Genomic DNA, 18,489 nt, shown 5'->3' with positions numbered 1-18,489 from the left:
GTTAAAGGGAACAAGTGAAACTTACAGCAGTATGTCATGACCATTCATAGGACATTTTACTGAGATCCAGACTCTCAATTTTGATATGAAACTTGATCCAATACCATTGTGGCATTTAAATAGTTAATAGTCATAGTTCTTAATTTAAGAAAATGCGCCATGTGTATTCCTTTATACATTGGAGACACCTTTATTCCCATTCACAGTTTCCTGCTCATTAGGCAATTCTCTATCCATGCCAATGTTCTATCTCTAACACTGACTTTTGTTTTATGACTTAACGTTTGTGAGATGCCTTATCGAATGTCTTCTGGAAGTCCAAATACAACATAATCTACTGGTTCCCCTCTATCCACTCTGGTTAGGATTTCTCCAAAACGCTCCATTCTTGATAGAGTTATAGAGACAGAGATGTGCAGCACAGAAACAGACCCTTCGGTCCAACTCATCCATGCTGACCAGATATCCCAACCCAATCTAGTCCCACCTGCCAGCACCCAGTCCATATCCCTCCAAACCCTTCCTATTCATAGACCCATTCAGATGCATTTTAAATGTTGCAATCATACTAGCCTCCACCACTTCCTCTGGCAGCTCATTCCATACATGTACCACCCTCTGCGTGAAAAAGTTTCCCCTTAGGTCTCTTTTATATCTTTCCCCTCTCACCCTAAACCTATGCCCCCTAGTTCTGGATTCCTGCACCACAGGGAAAAGATTTTATCCATCTATCCTATCCATGCCCCTCATGATTTTATAAACCTCTATAAGGTGCCTCCAACACTCCAGGGAAAACAGCCCTAGCCTGTTCAGCCTCTCCCTACAGCTCAAATTCTCCAACCCTGGCAACATCCTTGTAAATCTTTTCTGAACCCTTTCAAGTTTCACAACATCCTTCCAATAGGAGGGAGACCAGAATTGCATGCAATTTTCCAACAGTGGCCTAACCAATATCCTGTACAGCTATAACATGACCTCCCAACTCATGTACTTAGTACTCTGACCAATAAAGGGAAGCATACCAAAAGCCATCTTCACTATCCTGTCTACCTGCGTCTGCACTTTCAAGGAGCTATGAACCTGCATTCCAAGGTCTCTTTGTTCCGCATCATCCTCTAGGACCTTACCATTAAATGTATAAGTCCTGCTTAGGTTTGCTTTCCCAAAATGCAGCACCTCGCATTTATCTAAATTAAACTCCATCTGCCACTCCTCAGCCCATCGGCCTATCTGATCAAGATCCTGTTGTAATCTGAAGTAATCTTCTTCGCTGTCCACTACATCTCTAATTTTGGTGTCATTTGCAAACTTTTTTACTATACCTCTTATGCTCACATCCAAATCATTTATATAAATGACGGAAAGTAGCGGACCCAGCACCGATCCTTGTGGCACTGTTCTGGTCACAAGCCTCCAGTCTGTAAAACAATCCTCCACCACCACCCTCTGTCTTCTACTTTTGAGTCTTATTGACTGACCATCTTTCTATCCCTAAAACCTCTTAGCTTCTTTCTCTGTGATCTTAATGATGCATGTTGAGCTGTCATGTTAACATTTGATTGATCTATAATGTTTACTAGATGGACGCGCACCACTTTATTAAGCAATTTTCAGAAAGCCTGGATTTTATTTTCTGTTCCTCAGTACTTATTTTATGAGCCAGGTCAGACCTATAGAACAAAGTCATCTCTAAAATACCAACAAGGAATCTGGCCTTTCACCCCACCTCCTATTAAGCAATTTTTAAAAAAATGTGGCAAAAAACTGGCAATCTGTTGGAAAGGCCAGATTGGTGGATAGTATAGGCATTTTTAACAAAAGTCCATTTTTCTAATAATAAAATTAAAACACGGTTAGGGCAGAGAAGAATGAGTGATCACTTAGTCAACTTAAAAGTGGAAAGAAAGACACAAAATGTTCAAAATTGTAAAACATCTTTTTTCTCCACCTACTGGCTTTATAATTTTGGGGCAATGAAACATGACCCCAGCATGACATGCGTTTGTCATCATGTTACAGTGTCACATCAACAGGTGATAAAAGCATGTTGGTTACCAACATTTGTGTAATGAGGGAAATTTAGGAATTGTCAACATATTGCAAACTTCAAACTAGTGCTTTGCTGGCCTACAGCAGTGAACTGCATTCAGTTGATTCACCCATTAGGGAAAGTTTTTTTTGAGAAGTCCTAACGAGAGTGGATAGAGGGGAACCAATAGATATGTTGTATTTGAACTTGCAGAAGGTGTTCGATAAGGCATCTCAAAAGATTAAATCATAAAACAAGAGCCCACAGTGTTAGAGGTAGAAGATTGACATGGATCAAGAATTATCTAATGGGCAGAAAATAGCAAGTGGGGATAAGGGGGTCTTTTTCAGGTTGGTGAGCAATGACCATTGGGGTTCAACAGAGATCAGGGTTAGGAGTACAGCAGTTTACAACATAAAATGATTTGGAAGGTTGAAGCAAATGTACTGTAGCAAAATTTGTGGATCACCCAAAACCCCCCAGGTGGAAAAGCAGGTTGCAAGAGGGGTACGTGCAGTTTCCGGAGAATTATTGACAAGTAATTGGGTAAGAAGTCAGCAAGTGGAGTATGATGGAGAACTGAAGAAAAGTACTATTTAAAAGGAGAACAAAAAGTACTTTTTAAATGGAGAAAAATAACAAAGTTGCAACACGAAGGGTCTTTGAGGTAATCGTACACAAAACACAGAAAGCTAGCACACAGGTGCAGCAGGTATTCGGAAAGGCTAATGGAATGTTGGCCCTTACTACAAGTGGGTTGGAGTATAAGAGTAGAGGAGTCTTATTGCAGCTGTACAAGGTGCTGATAAGACCATATCTGGAGTACAGTGAGCAGTTTTGTGTTCTCCTTATTTAGGAAAAAAATGTCATTTAGTTAGCAGTTCAGAGAACTCTGTGTAGGGTAATCCCTGGTATGGAGGAGATTGGCCTGTGAGCAAAGGTTAAACAGGTTGTGACTCTAATCGTTGTACTTTGGAAACATGAGAGGTTATCGCATTGGAGCAATTTATTCTTAAGGGGCCTGAAAGGATGCTTCCTCTCTTTGGAACATACTTCCTGATTGCTCCTGGTATGATGATGAGTCTGTTTATAATCTAAGTGATGATGCTGTTCTTAATTCAGTTACATGGGGAGTTTCAGAACTTTCCCTCATTGAAGGAGTGGCAAAATATTTCCAGGTCAGGACTGAGCATTCAAGGGAACTGCAACAAATGTTGAAAACTTTACAGGAATCATAAATTTCCATTGAACAATGGTTGAGTAATGATAATATGTAAACTTAGAATTAATACTAAATATATTTAAAAAGTTCGTCATGCAAAAGATTATTGGAATAAGAAAGGATACTACCAATGTTTACAGAAGCTAAGAGCGAATGAAACAAGCATTTGAAGCATTTTTTGAAAAGCTTTTGAGGAAGTGCAAGATACTATGAATCACTGGCTAGGTCGAAGCAGGAGTATTATTTTCAATTCTGGGCACCATGTCAAAGCCATGGAGACAGTGCAGGGATTTAGAACATTATGGCGCAATACAGGCTCTTCGGCCCTCGATGGTTTCACAGGTCAGTGCAAGAATCTAAAGCTCATCTAACATATACTATTCCATAACCATCCATATTTTTATTCAATGACCATTTAGATGCCCTTCAAGTTGGCGAGTCCACTGCTGTTACAGGCAGGGCTTTCTACACCCTTACTACTCGCTGAGTAAGGAAACTATCTCTGACATCTGTCCTATATCTGTCACCCCTCAATGTAAAGCTATGTCCCCTTGTGTTCGCCCTTACCATCCGAGGAAAAAGACTCTCACTGTCCACCCTATCTAGTCCTTTGATCATCTTGTATGCCTCTATTAAGTCACCTCTTAATCACCACCTCTTGAACGAAAGCTGCCTCAAGTCCCTCAGCCTTTCCTCATAAGACCTTCCCTGCTTACCAGGCAACATCCTAGTAAATCTCTGCATCCTTTCCAATGCTTCCAATCCTTCCTATAATATGGTGACCAGAACTGTATGCAATACTCCCAGAGTTTTGTACAGTTGCAACGTGAGCTCATGGCTCCAAAACTCAACCTTTTTACCAATAAAGGCGAACACACAGTGAGCCTTCTTAACAATCCTATTAAGCTGGGTGGCATCTTTCAGAATGATACCAGTTATGTGGAGACATAAGAACATCTGGAATTCTTCTACATTGACCAGAGAAGGTTATGGGGAAAGTCCATGGAAGTGCTCAGAAATTGTGAGGGATTTTGATAGTTTGATTTTTTTTAGTTTAATTTGGTTGGTAGAAGGATCAGGAATTTGAGGACTTGGTCAAAGGACCAGGGCAGAGATGAGTTTATTTTACACAGCATAATGTTATGGTCTGGAATGGTGAGTGGTGGAAGCAAGTCCAATGACAACTTCCAAAGAAAATTAGATAAATATTTGAGTTAGAAAAAAAATGTAAGCTGTGTGAAAAGAATGCAGAACTTACATATATTGAAGTTTTTTATTCGTTCAAGGAATGTGTGTTGCTGGTTAGGCCAGTATTTATTGCCCATGCCTAATTGTCCTGGAGAAGGTGGTGATGAGCTGCTTTCTTGAACTACTAAGGCCCTTGATAGCCCACCCACAATGCTGTTATGGAGAGTGAGTTCCAAAGATTTAACTTAGTGGTACATGCTATAGGTAAGAGTTGGGATGATGTGTGACTTGGCGGGGAACTTGCAGATAGTTCTGTTTCCAAATATATCTACTGTCTTTGTCCTGTGGGGCGTTAGAGATCATGGGTTTCAAAGATGCTGTTAGACGATCCTTGGTGACTTACCGCTGTGCATCTTGTAGAAGATTCACATGACTGATACTGTGTGCATTGGTGAAAGAAGTGAATGTTGAAGGTGGTTCAGGTATCAGTCAAGTGGATTGCTTTGTCTTGGATGGTATTAAGCTGTTTCAGTGGTGTTGATGCTGCACTCTTCCAGGCAATTTCTCCATTGGACTATTTCCTTTGTAGATGGCAAAAGGAGGTGAGCTATTCACCTCAAAATTTTTAAACTTTGAACTGTTGTTTCAAAATGCTGGCACATGCATAATGGCAGCCTTTTATGATCTTTTGAATTTTAATCATTGTTTTGACCTGGTGAATTTTAATCCATGAATGGAGTTGATGTTAGCTCTACCACAGAGACGAGCATTGGTGCGAAAATAGGTGTGATTACAAAAACAATCTGTATCATAGCGCATCCCTGGCTTATCAAAGAAAATTTTAGTGAGCCAAATAGAGTGGATACATTACCTAAAACCTGGTTAAAGGACTTTTAAAAGAGGAAGAGTAACAAATAGAGTAAAGGAGCAAATTCCAGAGTTTAGGTCTTCAGCTGCAAAAACTCTAATAATGTAGCCAATAAAATTGAACTTTGTGTATCAAGCAAAATATCAGAGGTTTGCTTTAAGATCATCTTTTGTGGTTGGACCAGATGAAAGGTTTTGCATGCTATGAGGTAACTTCACCACTCAATCATTCTTCATTACAACTCCATTTGATCCATTGCCGCGTTTTTAAAAAAAAAGTTGATGTCGAAAATTTGGCATTTTTGTTTAAATCTCAATAAATTTGCCGTAATAATTGAAAAGACAAAGACCTCTGCTGACTGCTGCTAGTGAGGTGCTGAAAGACTGAAGGTTGGCAGCATTTGACAAAGAAAGGTGGTAAGGACAAACCAGGGATCTATAGACCGGTGAGCCTGACATTGGTGGTGGGCAAGTTGTTGGAGGGAATCCTGAGAGACAGGATTTACATGTATTTAGAAAGGTAAGGACTGATTAAGGATGGTCAGCATGGCTTTGTGCGTGGGAAATCATGCCTCCAAACTTGATTGAATTTTTTGAAGAAGTAACAATGAGGGCAGAGCAGTTTACGTGATCTATGTGGACTTCAGTAAGGCGTTTGACAAGGTTCCTCATGGGAGACTGGTTAACAAGATCAGATCTCATGGAATACAGAGAGAAATACCCATTTGGATGCAGAACTGTTTTGAAGGTAGAAGACAGGGTGCTGGTGGAGGGCTTCTTTTCAGACTGGAGGCCTGTGACCAGTGATGTACTACAAGGATCGGTGCTGGGTCCATTGCTTTTCATCATTTATGTAAAACAGTTTGGATGTGAACATAGGGGGTATGGTTAGTAAGTTTGCAGATGATGCCAAAATTGGAAGTGCAGTGGACAGCGAAGAAGGTCACCTTAGATTACAATGGGATCTTGATCAGATGGGCCAATGGGATGAAGAGTGTTAGATGGAATTTAATTTTGATAAAAGCGAGATGCTGCATTTTGGAAAAGCAAATCAGAGCAGGACTTCTACAATTAGTGGTAAGGTACTGGGAGTGTTGCTGAACAAAAAGACCTTGGAGTGCAGGTTCATAGTGAAATGTTAAAGGATTAATTTCTTCCACTGACACGTAAGAAATTGGACGTCCCAGGGGGTGTGTTTTTTCGGTCTTGCTGGCAGCATGTGACAATCTAATCTCACACAGTTTTAAGGAATAACCTAATCTCACATTGTTTCTGGAAATAATCTAATCACTTTACACTGGTTTTGGATGGTGTGTGACTGAGGGAGTGGCAGGGGTTTGTGTCTTGCGTGCATGACTGACTGTGATGTAAAACCCTCTATAAAGGGAGGACGGTTTCCTTGTTCAGTGAGCCTTGCTTGACATGCTCCGCAAGCATCACGACAAGTGTTAAGTGATCCTCCACAAGCTTGTACTTGTTTAAATAAATCATGGCTATTCACACATGTCGGCATATTGTAGTTGCATCAAGCGTGTAAGAATCTCAAGAAGGGAATCTTAACAATAGTTTTCTGAAAGTGGAGTCGCAGGTAGATAGGAGAGTGATGAAGGCGTTTGTATGCTTTCCTTTATTAGTCAGTGTCGAGTACAGAAGTTGGGATGTCATGTTGCGGCTGTACAAGATGTTGGTTAGGCCACTGTTGGAATATTGCTTGCAATTCTGGTCTCCTTCCTATTGGAGAAACTTGAAAGGCTTCAGAAAAGATTTACAAGGATGTTGCCAGGGTTGGAGGATGTGAGGTATAGGGAAAGGCTGAACAGGCTGGGGCTGTTTTCTCTGGAGCTTTAGAAGCTGAGGATGACCATAGATGTTTATAAAATCAAGAGAGGCATGGATAGGATAAATAGACAAAGTCTTTTCCTTGGGCTGGGTGAGTCCAGAATTCGAGGGTTTATGGTGAGGCGGAAAACTATAAGGGACCTAAGGGGCAACTTTTTTTTAATGCAGTGGGTTGTGCATGTATGGAATGAGCTTCCAGAGGAAGTGGTGGTGGTTGGTACAATTGCAGCATTTAAAAGGCATCTGGATGAATATATGAATAGGAAGGGTTTGGAGGGAAATGGGCCAAGTGTTGGCAAATGGGATTAGTTTGGGATATCTGGTCAGCGTGGATGAGTTAGACCAAAGGATCTGTTTCCCTGCTGTATGTCTCTATGACTATAAACTACATTGCTTTGACCATTGCTGCACCTCAACAGATCAAATTATTTATCAGATGCAAAATTGAATCAAGTAGAGAAGTTCTGCATACCAAATAAAAGCTTTTTGATCTCAATGAAGTTTTTTAAACCTTTCCAAAAATTACCACTTTATCAGTGGAAAAACATTGTAGCCTGACATTGAAAGGGCATTGAAGCCAGTGTATTTAATCACTGAAATGGATCCCTCAATACAGTTAACTGCTTGACTGTTGAATGATGTTCCAAATAATTCTCAAGCTTATTTTTGTTTGGCAATAATTGTAAAGCAGTTGCTTTGCTTTTATCATTTTTTTTAAAGAAGTGTATATTGATGCATTTTTAGATTCTTCCTGGTGGCCTTGGTTGTGCTGCTGTGAGGACATAGAAGGTTCTGTCTAAGTAGGATGTCCTAATCTAGCCTGTTTGGCTAATGGAATCCTATCCTTTGTATTATAGTAATTAATAGTAATCCCCATCAGCTGCTTTTATTTGCTAAAAGGACATAGATGTCTCAGGAAAGGTCAGCAATTACTGGCCACCCTATTTATTCTGAAGGTGGTGAAGTTACAATCCATGTGTCAGGATACTTCCACAAATAGGAATCCCCCCAGGATTATGGCATCTTGATCATGAGGGATGGCAATCTATTTTGAGTGTTTGATTTGAAGATTTTGAAGGTTTTTTCCCCTGTCTGTACCTTCCTTGCTGTTCTAGGTGACAGAGGTCAAGTTTGTGAGTTGCTGCCAAATGTATTGGTGAACTGCTGTAGTGCTTCTTGTATGTAGTGCATGTTGCAGCCCTGATGTGGTAAAGTGAATGTTTGAATGGGATGCCAATTGCTCTGATTCGGTTTGGATAATGTTTCCCAATTGTTATTGGAGCTGCACATATCTCTTGCAGTCCTAACTTGTGTTTTGTAAATGTTGGAAAGACTACAGAATCGCAAAATGAGAAATAAGTCACTTGTCACAGAGAATATCCAGCCCCTGAGCTGCCCTACTAGACACTATGGTTGAACTAATTGTTTTTTTGGTCAACTATAAACATAGATACCAGTAACGGTCATAGAGTCATCAACATGTACAGTATGGAAATAGGCCCTTCCGTCAAATGCCTTGTGATTGATGCAATGTCTTCATGTCAAGTATATAATATAGCAATGGTATGATTTTGAACAGAAGCATTAAACCAATCTACAAACTTTACACAAGCTTCTAAATATGGAGTTATAAAGTCACATATACAGCATGGAAACAGGCTTTTTGGTCCAACTCGTCCATGCCGACCAGATATCCTAAATTAATCTACTCCCATTGCCAGCACTTGGCCCATGTCCCTCTGAACGCTTTCTATTCATATAGCCATCCAAATGCCTTTTAAACGTTGCAATTGGAGCAGCTTACACCACTTCCTCTGGCAGGTTATTCCATTCACGCACCACTCTGTGTGAAAACATTGTCCCTTAGCTCCCATTTGAAACTTTCCCCTTTCACCTTAAACCTATGCCCTCTAGTTCTAGACTCCCTTACCCCAGGGAAAAGACCCTGCCTTTTTAGTCTTTCCATGCCCCTCATGCTTTTGTATACTCTGTAATGTCACCCTCAGCCTCCGATGCTCCAGGATGTTCTTGTGGAATTTATAATGTGATAAATTTTAACTAGTACTGAGTTCAACTGAATTCAAACGTTCAAATTAGTAGTCACTTTCCAATGCATTGATGATTTTTTAATTCTTGGTTGACTATGTAGGAGTAACTTGTTAACAAAACAAGTGTGTATGTACATGTAAGTATAAATTGTTTAATATTCTGTACGTTGTGTATTAAGTTAAACAATCTTGTGATTTATTTTCTGTAGGCTATGGTTGGAGATGAGTGTGTGGGTGCCATTGTCTGCAAATTGGACATGCACAAGAAGATGTTCAGGAGAGGATATATAGCAATGTTAGCAGTGGATTCCAAGTACAGAAGAAAATCCATTGGTGAGACTTGTAATTTCAAATTAGCAATGCAATTTTATTAAAAATTAGCATTCAACATTCTTTTTCATGAAGACTAATGTGTCAGTCTTTGAGATCACCTGAATAAAGCTAAGGGAGTTTGATTTGTGATTGAAGTGGGTTTTTCTTCACACTTTTACCTCCATTTGTTGTTTCTTTTCTGTCCTGCAATGTAACTTTTTCAGAACTCTGGCTGCGTTAACATAATTCATTAACCTTCTTCTCATTGATCCACTTTGCCTCTTAATCCCCGATGCTTGAATTTTTAAAAATTCTTTGTCAAATTCTCCCTAAGGCTTTGTGCCTGTTTTCTTTCTCACCTCCAGTCTAAGAGACCTCTGTTTCTTGAAATGGAGCCTTCTTTGCACTTGCTGTCCCCAAGTTTGGCAAGTAACAGCTAGATTTTCAACTGCATAGGTTCCCTGCTCTGTATTTCCAACCTTGACATGATTTGCCTTTCCATTTTCTAATCTATCTTCCTTTGCTTGTCTATTTTCTCTTTGCATTTCTGTGAAGTTGCTTGGGATGTTTTTCAATGCTAACTACACCACATTCACATTTCTGTTTGCTTTTTCCCTCTCCTACTTCAGTTTCTAAAGTGATGCTAAATATCATTATTCTTGGTATCTTTTATCTCCGTTTGCTGAAGTTCATTGTATTGATATCAATATTAGCTTATCAAACAGAAATGTGTTCTAATGTAAGTAGCAGCAGTGATTCTTTTTTGATCTATTTTAATTTATGTTAATTATTTTGACCTGCCCCCTTCCCTGATTTTGAATCTTGTAGACCACAGGCTTTGTGAAGTTGGGAGTTAGTTACTTGTTACAGAATTTGTAACCTCTAACATACACACACATATATGGCTCAAACAGTTTCTGGTCAATTATAACCCCTCCCCAATGCCAAGCATGTTTTGTTTTGTATGGGGTTTCACTGATCAGTTATCCTTGACATTCAATGGTATTAACATTAGATTTGTCATTGTCGGACACTTGTGCATTGCAATGTTATTTGCCATTTACCTGCCATGACCTTTTTACATATGGGCACTGATTGCTTCAGTACCTGAGGAGTTGCAAATGGTACTGAACACTCTTCAATCATCAGGAACCATCTCCAGTTCTATTCTTGTACTAGAGGGAGATAATTTATCAAGTAGCTGAAAGTTGTTGAACCTTGGTAACTACCTTGCCATATTTGTCTCTACCCAATGAACCAGGAGGCCTGGGTTCAAGTCCCATCTGTTTGTTCACTGTTGCTGAGTCAAAATTCTGGAACACTCAGCTTTGTGGTTGTAGCTGCCTCCAATGGACTGGCAGTTCAAAAAGAAGGCTCACCACCTGCTCCACAAATCTCTCAACAGATTGATGAAAAGTATCTACCCTGCTATGTTAGGCCTGTTGTGGTGCAGTGGTAGTGTTGCTATATCTGGGCCAATTGTTCCAGGTTTAATTTTGGATGTATAAGTTACTTTTCAAGTGTGCATTTGAAATGACTGTATGCTACTGCATTATTTTCCAGGCACAAATCTAGTGAAGAAAGCAATTTATGCCATGGTAGAAGGCGACTGTGATGAGGTACAAAATGCTGCATCTTCCAGATTGCTATATTTAGATCTCTTTGATTCACTAGCACTAATTTTGTTATTATTAGTTTTGCAGTTCTATTATATTCCTCTCCTCTTTAAATATTAATTTCTCCTGAAATCCCACCTTCAGATGACCTTGCTGTGACCATAGACTTGTTCACTGATGATCTATTATCAAATATTACCATTTCTTGCTCTTCTGTTTCCTGAAGTCCTTGATCTAATTAACCAAGAGCTAGTAAAGTTTAATAATTTTAGTGAGTCAGGTTAAATTACAATCAAACATTTAATTTAAATTGTGAAATGGTAGGTCATCATTCTCCATTGGAGTTAAAAGGGCACTTCATTCTGAAAGTGTGTTTTCACTGAGTTAACTATCTGTATTTGTGTAGATATTATCCTTAAGCACCTATCAAGTCATGTTGTTGCTTTCTTATAAGCAGCTGCACCAGCTTGTGAAGGTGGGAGGATTCACAAAACAGTAAATTCAAACGTTGAGATAAATATGAAGACTGCAGTAATTTGGGTAAAAATAACCAAAGCGGTTCAGAAAGGATGAAAGGGCTTAACAAAGATAACAGGCAATTAGTAACTAAAGTGATGCCAGAATAAAATTTTAAAAGGTTGACTGCACTATAACTGCAAAACATTTGAAATAGAATAGAATAATTATAGCTCAGAGTTTGATCTAATGGCCATTATGGAGAAGTTACATGTTGGGAGTTAAATATTCCAGGATTCTTGCTTTTTTTTTAAAAGCCATAGGCAAAGTAGAAAAGGGATTGGAGTGGGTGATGGTGCGTAATCCCTCAATAAAGGATGAGATAAAGACTGTAATGAGAAATAATTTGAGAGTCATGGTATAGAATCATTTTGAGTGGAGCAAAGAAAAGTCAAAAGACACAGATGAGGATTGCTTTAGGTCGTTTGACATTACAGCGCTATAAATCAGGAAATTGGAAATGCAAATAAGAATAATACATTAATCAAGTTTTTTAATGAATTAGAACAGGCAATGCAAGTTTGCTGTAATAGTGTTGAGGACGAGTTCATAGCAATTAGTTCTTCCACGTGATGTAGAAAAGTATAATGCAGGCTATTTTAGATCTAGCATTGTACAAGAGGCAGGGTTAATTTTTAACCTTGTAAAGGAGGGCATGAATGATTGTGATATGGTGGAATTTATATTCAGCTAGAGATTGACAAGGCTTTAAATCTAAACAAAGTAACCCAAGAAGATACAAGGGATTTTTTTTTAAGCTATAGTATATAGCAATGATAAACATTAGAAGAAGTTACTTATAATTGGCAACATATATCCATTGAAAAATAAAATTTCCGAAGGTAAAGTGACTATCTCTGGCGAGCAAGTAAAATTATAGATAATATTAGATTAAATACGGGAGTTATAATGAAGAAGATTGAAGTCTTGGAGGTTTTTAGAATTCGGCAAAGGGTAACCAAGAAATTGGCTTGCATTTGCTATTACAAAGCCAAATTAGACACTGAACCACTTGGGTTACTGGAGCAAATGCCAAAGGCCTGATTAAGGAGTGTCATAAAGAAAGCATGAGAGAAGGTGAATTGGACGGAATTCCTGACCTACAGTCTTTGACAACGAAAGGCACCGATATCCAACAAGCTTATAAAATTGAGAATTCTGGAGAGGCCAGAATTATTTGAGCTGGTTTTTAAAGACTTATGGGTCTGAGGAAGGACAAGGTCATGGAGGATTTTGAACTAGGATGGCAAGTTTGAAATCCAACATGTTGACCAAAGGTTAATGTTGCAAGTGCAAGGTTGACAGCCAAAGGCTGTGGGTGTGAGGATAGACATACAAAGCAGAATTTTAAATGATTCCAAGTTTGCAGAATATATAATCTGGAGACCAAGCAGAAGGACGGCTTAATTGTAATGTCGAGAGGTAACAAAGAGACAAAGGTTTTGGCAAACGAGGTGAGGCAGCAGTAAAATTGGCTGCTGTTAGAGTTGGTCAGAAGCTCATTTCAGATTTAAATAGACACCAATATTGCAAATGTATAGGAATGAAATAGAAGACGAGTTGACTAGCAAGAGAAAAACCGATTGTAAAATCTTCCTTTAAAGTAAGAAATTAGCAAAAGTAAATTTAGGTCCCTCAGATACAAAATTTAGAACACTCATGGGCAATTTTAAGAGTGGAAAAATGAATACAGTTGTCTCATTTGAGCTATAAAGGTTCCATAAGAACCCCACTCCTTCATCTTTCATGAGGAGGGACACCTGATAAAATGTGCAATTGATGTGGGGAAGTATGAGGTCTTTCTGTTTCAATTCAAAGAAAATGATTATTTCACAACTAGGAAAGAAACTAGGAATTAAAGTGCAAATTTAGGTGTCTGGTTTTTATCATGGGGGAACTAGAATAGTCTTGTTAGATCTCTCAAAGCACAAATTTCAGTTCCAAGAACTGCATCTTGAAAAAAGGATGAGGAAAAATATACTAGCATTTCTATTGTTCTTTTAGTGACCACAGGAAGTCCCATTGCTTTACAGTCAATGTTGTACTTAGATACTATTGTAATGTAGCAAACATAGCAACCATTTTATCTACAATGAACTCTAACATCAGTGTGATAGCAGATAATTTTTGGTTTTGATTCAAGCAATAAGACTGACTAGGACACACAACACTCCCTGCTGGAAGGTTCACCACAAGGACGAGAAGGCTAGAAAGATTAAATAATAAGGACAAACTATATAAAATTTATTTTTAGTCCTTTGCGTGTAACAGATTATTGGATGATCTAAACAAAATGATTGAAGTGATAAAATCATGCAACAGAATAAATAAAGGAAATAATCCTAAAACTAAAACCAGACCGTTTAGAGGTGAAACCAGGAAGTATTTCTGTCTATGTATTGTATATAAATTTGATATTGTTTCCTTTCTCACTCCTCCCTGCATGAGGATTTCAGAACTGAAATGGATAGATTACCTTAAGTACTAGTATCAAGGGATAAGCTACCATGATCTATTTTAATGGTGAAACGGGCTCACGTGATAAATGGTCAACACTTTGTTTATATGTTCATTTGAGATTAAAGTTTTGATGCAAGAGGGAATCTGAATAATTATTCAATGTTTAAACTAATAACTTTTAACATATGATTTAATCAGCATCTCTACAGAATATATCAAATACAATATCAAATGCCCAATAAAATGCTCACGTGCAAATTTTTATTGTTTGATGTTTGTAGAATTAGGAAATATAAATAGATAAACTAAACGTTGGATACTCTAATAGATTTCTCTTTCTTTCATAAATATAGGTTGTCCTGGAAACTGAGATTACAAACAAATCTGCCCTGAAACTCTATGAAAATCTTGGATTTGTGAGAGACAAAAGGCTGTTCAGATATTACTTAAATGGAGTTGATGCACTGCGTCTTAAACTGTGGCTACGTTAGAGAACTATAAAGAACGAGTTCAAAATGAGTCCTTTTAGCACGCACTGCAATTTCAAAGAATTGCTTTGCAACAGGACTCTTGATTTCCATGCAGCTCTTATCTGTCTGTGTCTCATTGAGTGTCACATACATTTGTTGCACTATGGCATGGCGCAGTTGTGCTAAATAAAAAAGGAATTTTTTTTTCTTAAAAATTGTCAAAATATTCATGGATGAATTGTGGTACAAGAAAGAGAAACAGTTGTCCTGAGATACATCGTTTCAGTGAAGTGAGGAAAGAAACAAAATTGCATGTCATTTGCAGTAGACAACATCTCAAATGACTTATTGGGGGAAAATGTTTTGTGGCTTCCAGAAAGCTTGTATGTTGAGATTTCTTCATGCACTGCAACAACGTTTCAAATAGAAATTTGCCAGATTAAATACTGAACTCCTCAAAGAGTGTTGATTCTATTATTCAGATTTTATTTTTCATATTAAATTTTCCAGTTAATGATTCTTGGTACGTCAGTGACAGAAGAAAGCACATGTTAGAAGTTGTGGGTGTCTGTGTGAACGTAACAAGAAAATAACATTGCACAGCCAGTGCCTGTAGAGATCCACATATGTGTCTCATTCCTAGTTTGATTGCATGCTTTTTTTCTTTCCCAGACAATCTTGGCAACAATGCTTTTACCTTTATTCGAACTATGATTTTGATTGGGAGTGACTACAGTTTTTTGATTAGGTTTTTTCTCTCTCGAGCCAAAGCAAAGCTATCCTTGCTTTAAGAGGTATCTGGCAATTGTTTTCAGAGAACTGGGATTTTTTTGTTTTGGAAATGTGTATAGTAGCTGTTGTTTGTAAAACCCTTAGTACGCAGCTACATTTGCTGATTCTATATAATGCACCTTTCTGGTTTAAATTGACTTTTTTTTTTAAAAAGTGGCAGATTGTATGTTTATATATGATTTTAACTAAAAATCTATTCTGATTTTTGGAAGCTGTGAAAGGCTGGATTTTAAAAATAATTGGGACAAATTTTACTGTCCATTTAAGTATGCAAGCAGGTTAGCTGCAGGTTCCTGACCCCATCTGGTGCAAAGGTTAGCCCTTTCGAAAGTAAGTTGTAAATTCTAAGTGCATAGTACTTAATTTCAGTTCAATATCTCTATGCCTGCTGCAGCTAAACTCTTTCTTTCCTTTTGGAGCTAATGAATGCTTTCACCCTTGAATACATGAATACTTGCGTCTGTACTGCTTCACATGGTTCAAAGTCACTTAATCTGCCTTATTTCTCAAAGGATAGATGGCACTGAGCAATGGATTTGATACTTTCGTCAGTTTACAAATACAAAGCATCAGATGGAGATTGGATACAGAGCTAACTTTATGGAATAAAACCTTGGGTTTAGATAAACCAACTTGATTACTTTGCCATACAGTTTTACTGGAGTTAAGGGTAGTAAATGAGATTGGGCAACTGTTCAGTATCTGATTCATTTCTATGTTGAATGATTGGGACTTCTATTTAGTCAGTAATTTCATCGCTGAATTTCACCGCTGACCCTGCTACTTGTCTCCAAATGAGCAGGACAAAAGCTACAGGAAAGGGTTAAATAGAAATTGCAATGTTTGTAACTTTGTAAGATGCAGTAAAATAAAGTGAAAAGTGGTTTTAAGAGACTGAAATTCTGTGGTGTAAAAAAAATTCAATATTTTTGATAGAATTCATGCCATGTCACACCAGTAACCAAGTATTATCCCAATTATTTCACAGGTTAGAATACACCATCCTGAAGGATTCTCTGTTTTATTTCAAAGGAAATTTTAAAGTGACTGCAGAATCTCAAATTGTGAAATGATACTCCAAATAACAATTTCAGTTTTATTGTACATCTTCGGAGAATGTGACATTTACCAAATGTGCCCATAGAGTAAAGTTCAATGTGAAACTCTATCTGGTAGTTTTGTTTTATGAAACAGAATTTTTTTTCAACTATTGTTCCATACACAGTTGCCTCTCACCATAAAGCTATATGGAACAGTAGTCATTTATATAACTGGTTATGGTTCATTGAAAGCCATATAAAATCATTCTACTTGATTCAATCTTTCTAAAATCCTCAAGTATGACATATTTCATTGCAACTTAAATTGTAAAATTTCCAAAGGCAGGTAAGTGGAGGTCTACTATTTATCAATGTTTGCCTCCACTGTTTTACTGTTGTACTATGCAGTATGTACATATGCTATAAGAGTACATTTTTCAACAAAATCTTTTGAATATTGGCAATAAATAACTCACATACCTCAATGCTACTGGATGTAATAATGTTTAAATTTGACATTTATGCACTGAAGCAGTTTAAAAGTTTAGTAAATGGTTTCCAAGGAAATACATCTATTTGCACAGTATTTTTAAATTTATGCACACAATTCAGACCCAACCTCAATAACCTACAACCCTTTGAGATATTGACATGCCACCAATCCTTAAAAAAAAATTTCAATCATTCCAGCTTTGGTAGCTGAGCCTTCAGCTATCTAGGCTCTCGCTGCCCTCCACATTTCTGCCTCTCTACCTTGCGTGTAGCGTCCTAGAGATGTACAACATGGAAACACACCCTTTGGTCCAACCGGCCCATGAAGACCAAATATCTTAACCTGATCTAGTCCCACCTGTCAGCACTTAAACCCTTCCTATTCGTTTACCAATGCAAATGTCTTTTAAATGCTGCAATTGTACCAACCTCCACTACTTCTTCTGGAAGCTCATTCCTCTGCCTTAAAAAGTTGTGCCTTAGGTCCCTTTTTATATCTTTCCTCTCTCACCCTAAACCTAGTTCTGGACTCGCCCACCCTAGGGAAAAGACTTTGTCTATTTATCTTATTCATGCCCCTCATGATTTTATAAACCTCAATAATATGACACGTCAACCTCCGACGCTCTAGGGGAAAAAAGCTCCAGCCTATTCAGCCTCTCCCTATAGCCCAAATTCTCTAATCCTGGCTACATCCTTGTAAATCATTTCTGAACCCTTTCAAGTTTCACAACATCTTACCAATACGAGGGAGACCAGAATTGCATGCAATATTCCAAAAGTGGCCTAACGTCCTGTACAGCTATAACATGACCTCCCAACTCCTTTACTCAATACTCTGACTAATAAAGGAAAGCATACCGAATGCCAACTTCACTATTCTATCTACCTTTCAAGGAAGTATGAACCTGTACTCCAAGGTCTCTTTGTTTTGCAACACTCCCTAGGACTTCACCATTAAGTGTATAAGCCTCTCCTTTAAAGACACCTGGTTCTTTGATTAAAATTGCTTCATCTAACTCAGTGTTCTATTTTGTTGTCTAGTGGCTCTGTGAATTAATTTATCATTTTATTATATTAAAGGCACTATATCAGTTGCTGAATTAGAATATTGTAATCATGCAGCAGAGGATGTATCCATTCAACCCATCGAGTCCACACCAACCCTCTAAAGAGTATCCCACCAGACCCAAATACCTGCCATATCCCTATAACCCTGTAATATCCATGGCTAACCCACCTAGCTAGCACATCCCTGGACACTATGTGCAATTTAGCATGGCCACTCCACCTAACTTGCACATTCTTTGAACTGCAGGAAGAAACCATAGCGCCCAGAGGAATCTCGTACAGGCACAGGGAGAATGTCTGTGACTAGCTTGCACAGTCACATGAGGGAGAATCAAATCTGTGTCTCTGGTACTGTGAAGCTGTCCTAACCACTGAGCCATCGTGGTGCTGTTTTGTAAAATCAACTTGTCCCACTCTCTCTCCTCTCCTCTCCTCCCCTCACTGTCTTCCATAAAGCGTTGAAATATTTTTCTCTCACTTTGTATATATCCAATTCTGTTTTAACTCCTGTGCCTCCTTGGCAGCTC

The 18,489-nt window shown here is 38.3% G+C and overlaps 1 protein-coding gene across 1 annotated transcript in view; it reads left to right on the top strand.

Annotated features, from left to right (window-relative positions):
- naa30 (N-alpha-acetyltransferase 30, NatC catalytic subunit) overlaps nt 1-16,573 on the top strand; it is a 36,266-nt gene extending 19,693 nt beyond the window's left edge. Inside the window, exons 2-4 of the mRNA XM_060829125.1 lie at nt 9,403-9,526; nt 11,069-11,124; nt 14,451-16,573. Of these exons, the coding sequence (XP_060685108.1) occupies nt 9,403-9,526; nt 11,069-11,124; nt 14,451-14,588 (318 nt within the window). The 3' untranslated portion in view covers nt 14,589-16,573. The remainder of the gene's footprint in view (nt 1-9,402; nt 9,527-11,068; nt 11,125-14,450) is intronic.
- Nucleotides 16,574-18,489: the final 1,916 nt, after the last annotated feature.

The sequence above is a fragment of the Hemiscyllium ocellatum genome, chromosome 8 (assembly GCF_020745735.1).
Source record: "Hemiscyllium ocellatum isolate sHemOce1 chromosome 8, sHemOce1.pat.X.cur, whole genome shotgun sequence".
Taxonomy (NCBI): domain Eukaryota; kingdom Metazoa; phylum Chordata; class Chondrichthyes; order Orectolobiformes; family Hemiscylliidae; genus Hemiscyllium; species Hemiscyllium ocellatum.
Note: the sequence above shows the minus strand (reverse complement) of the source record. Positions and strands in the feature narration are given on the sequence as shown.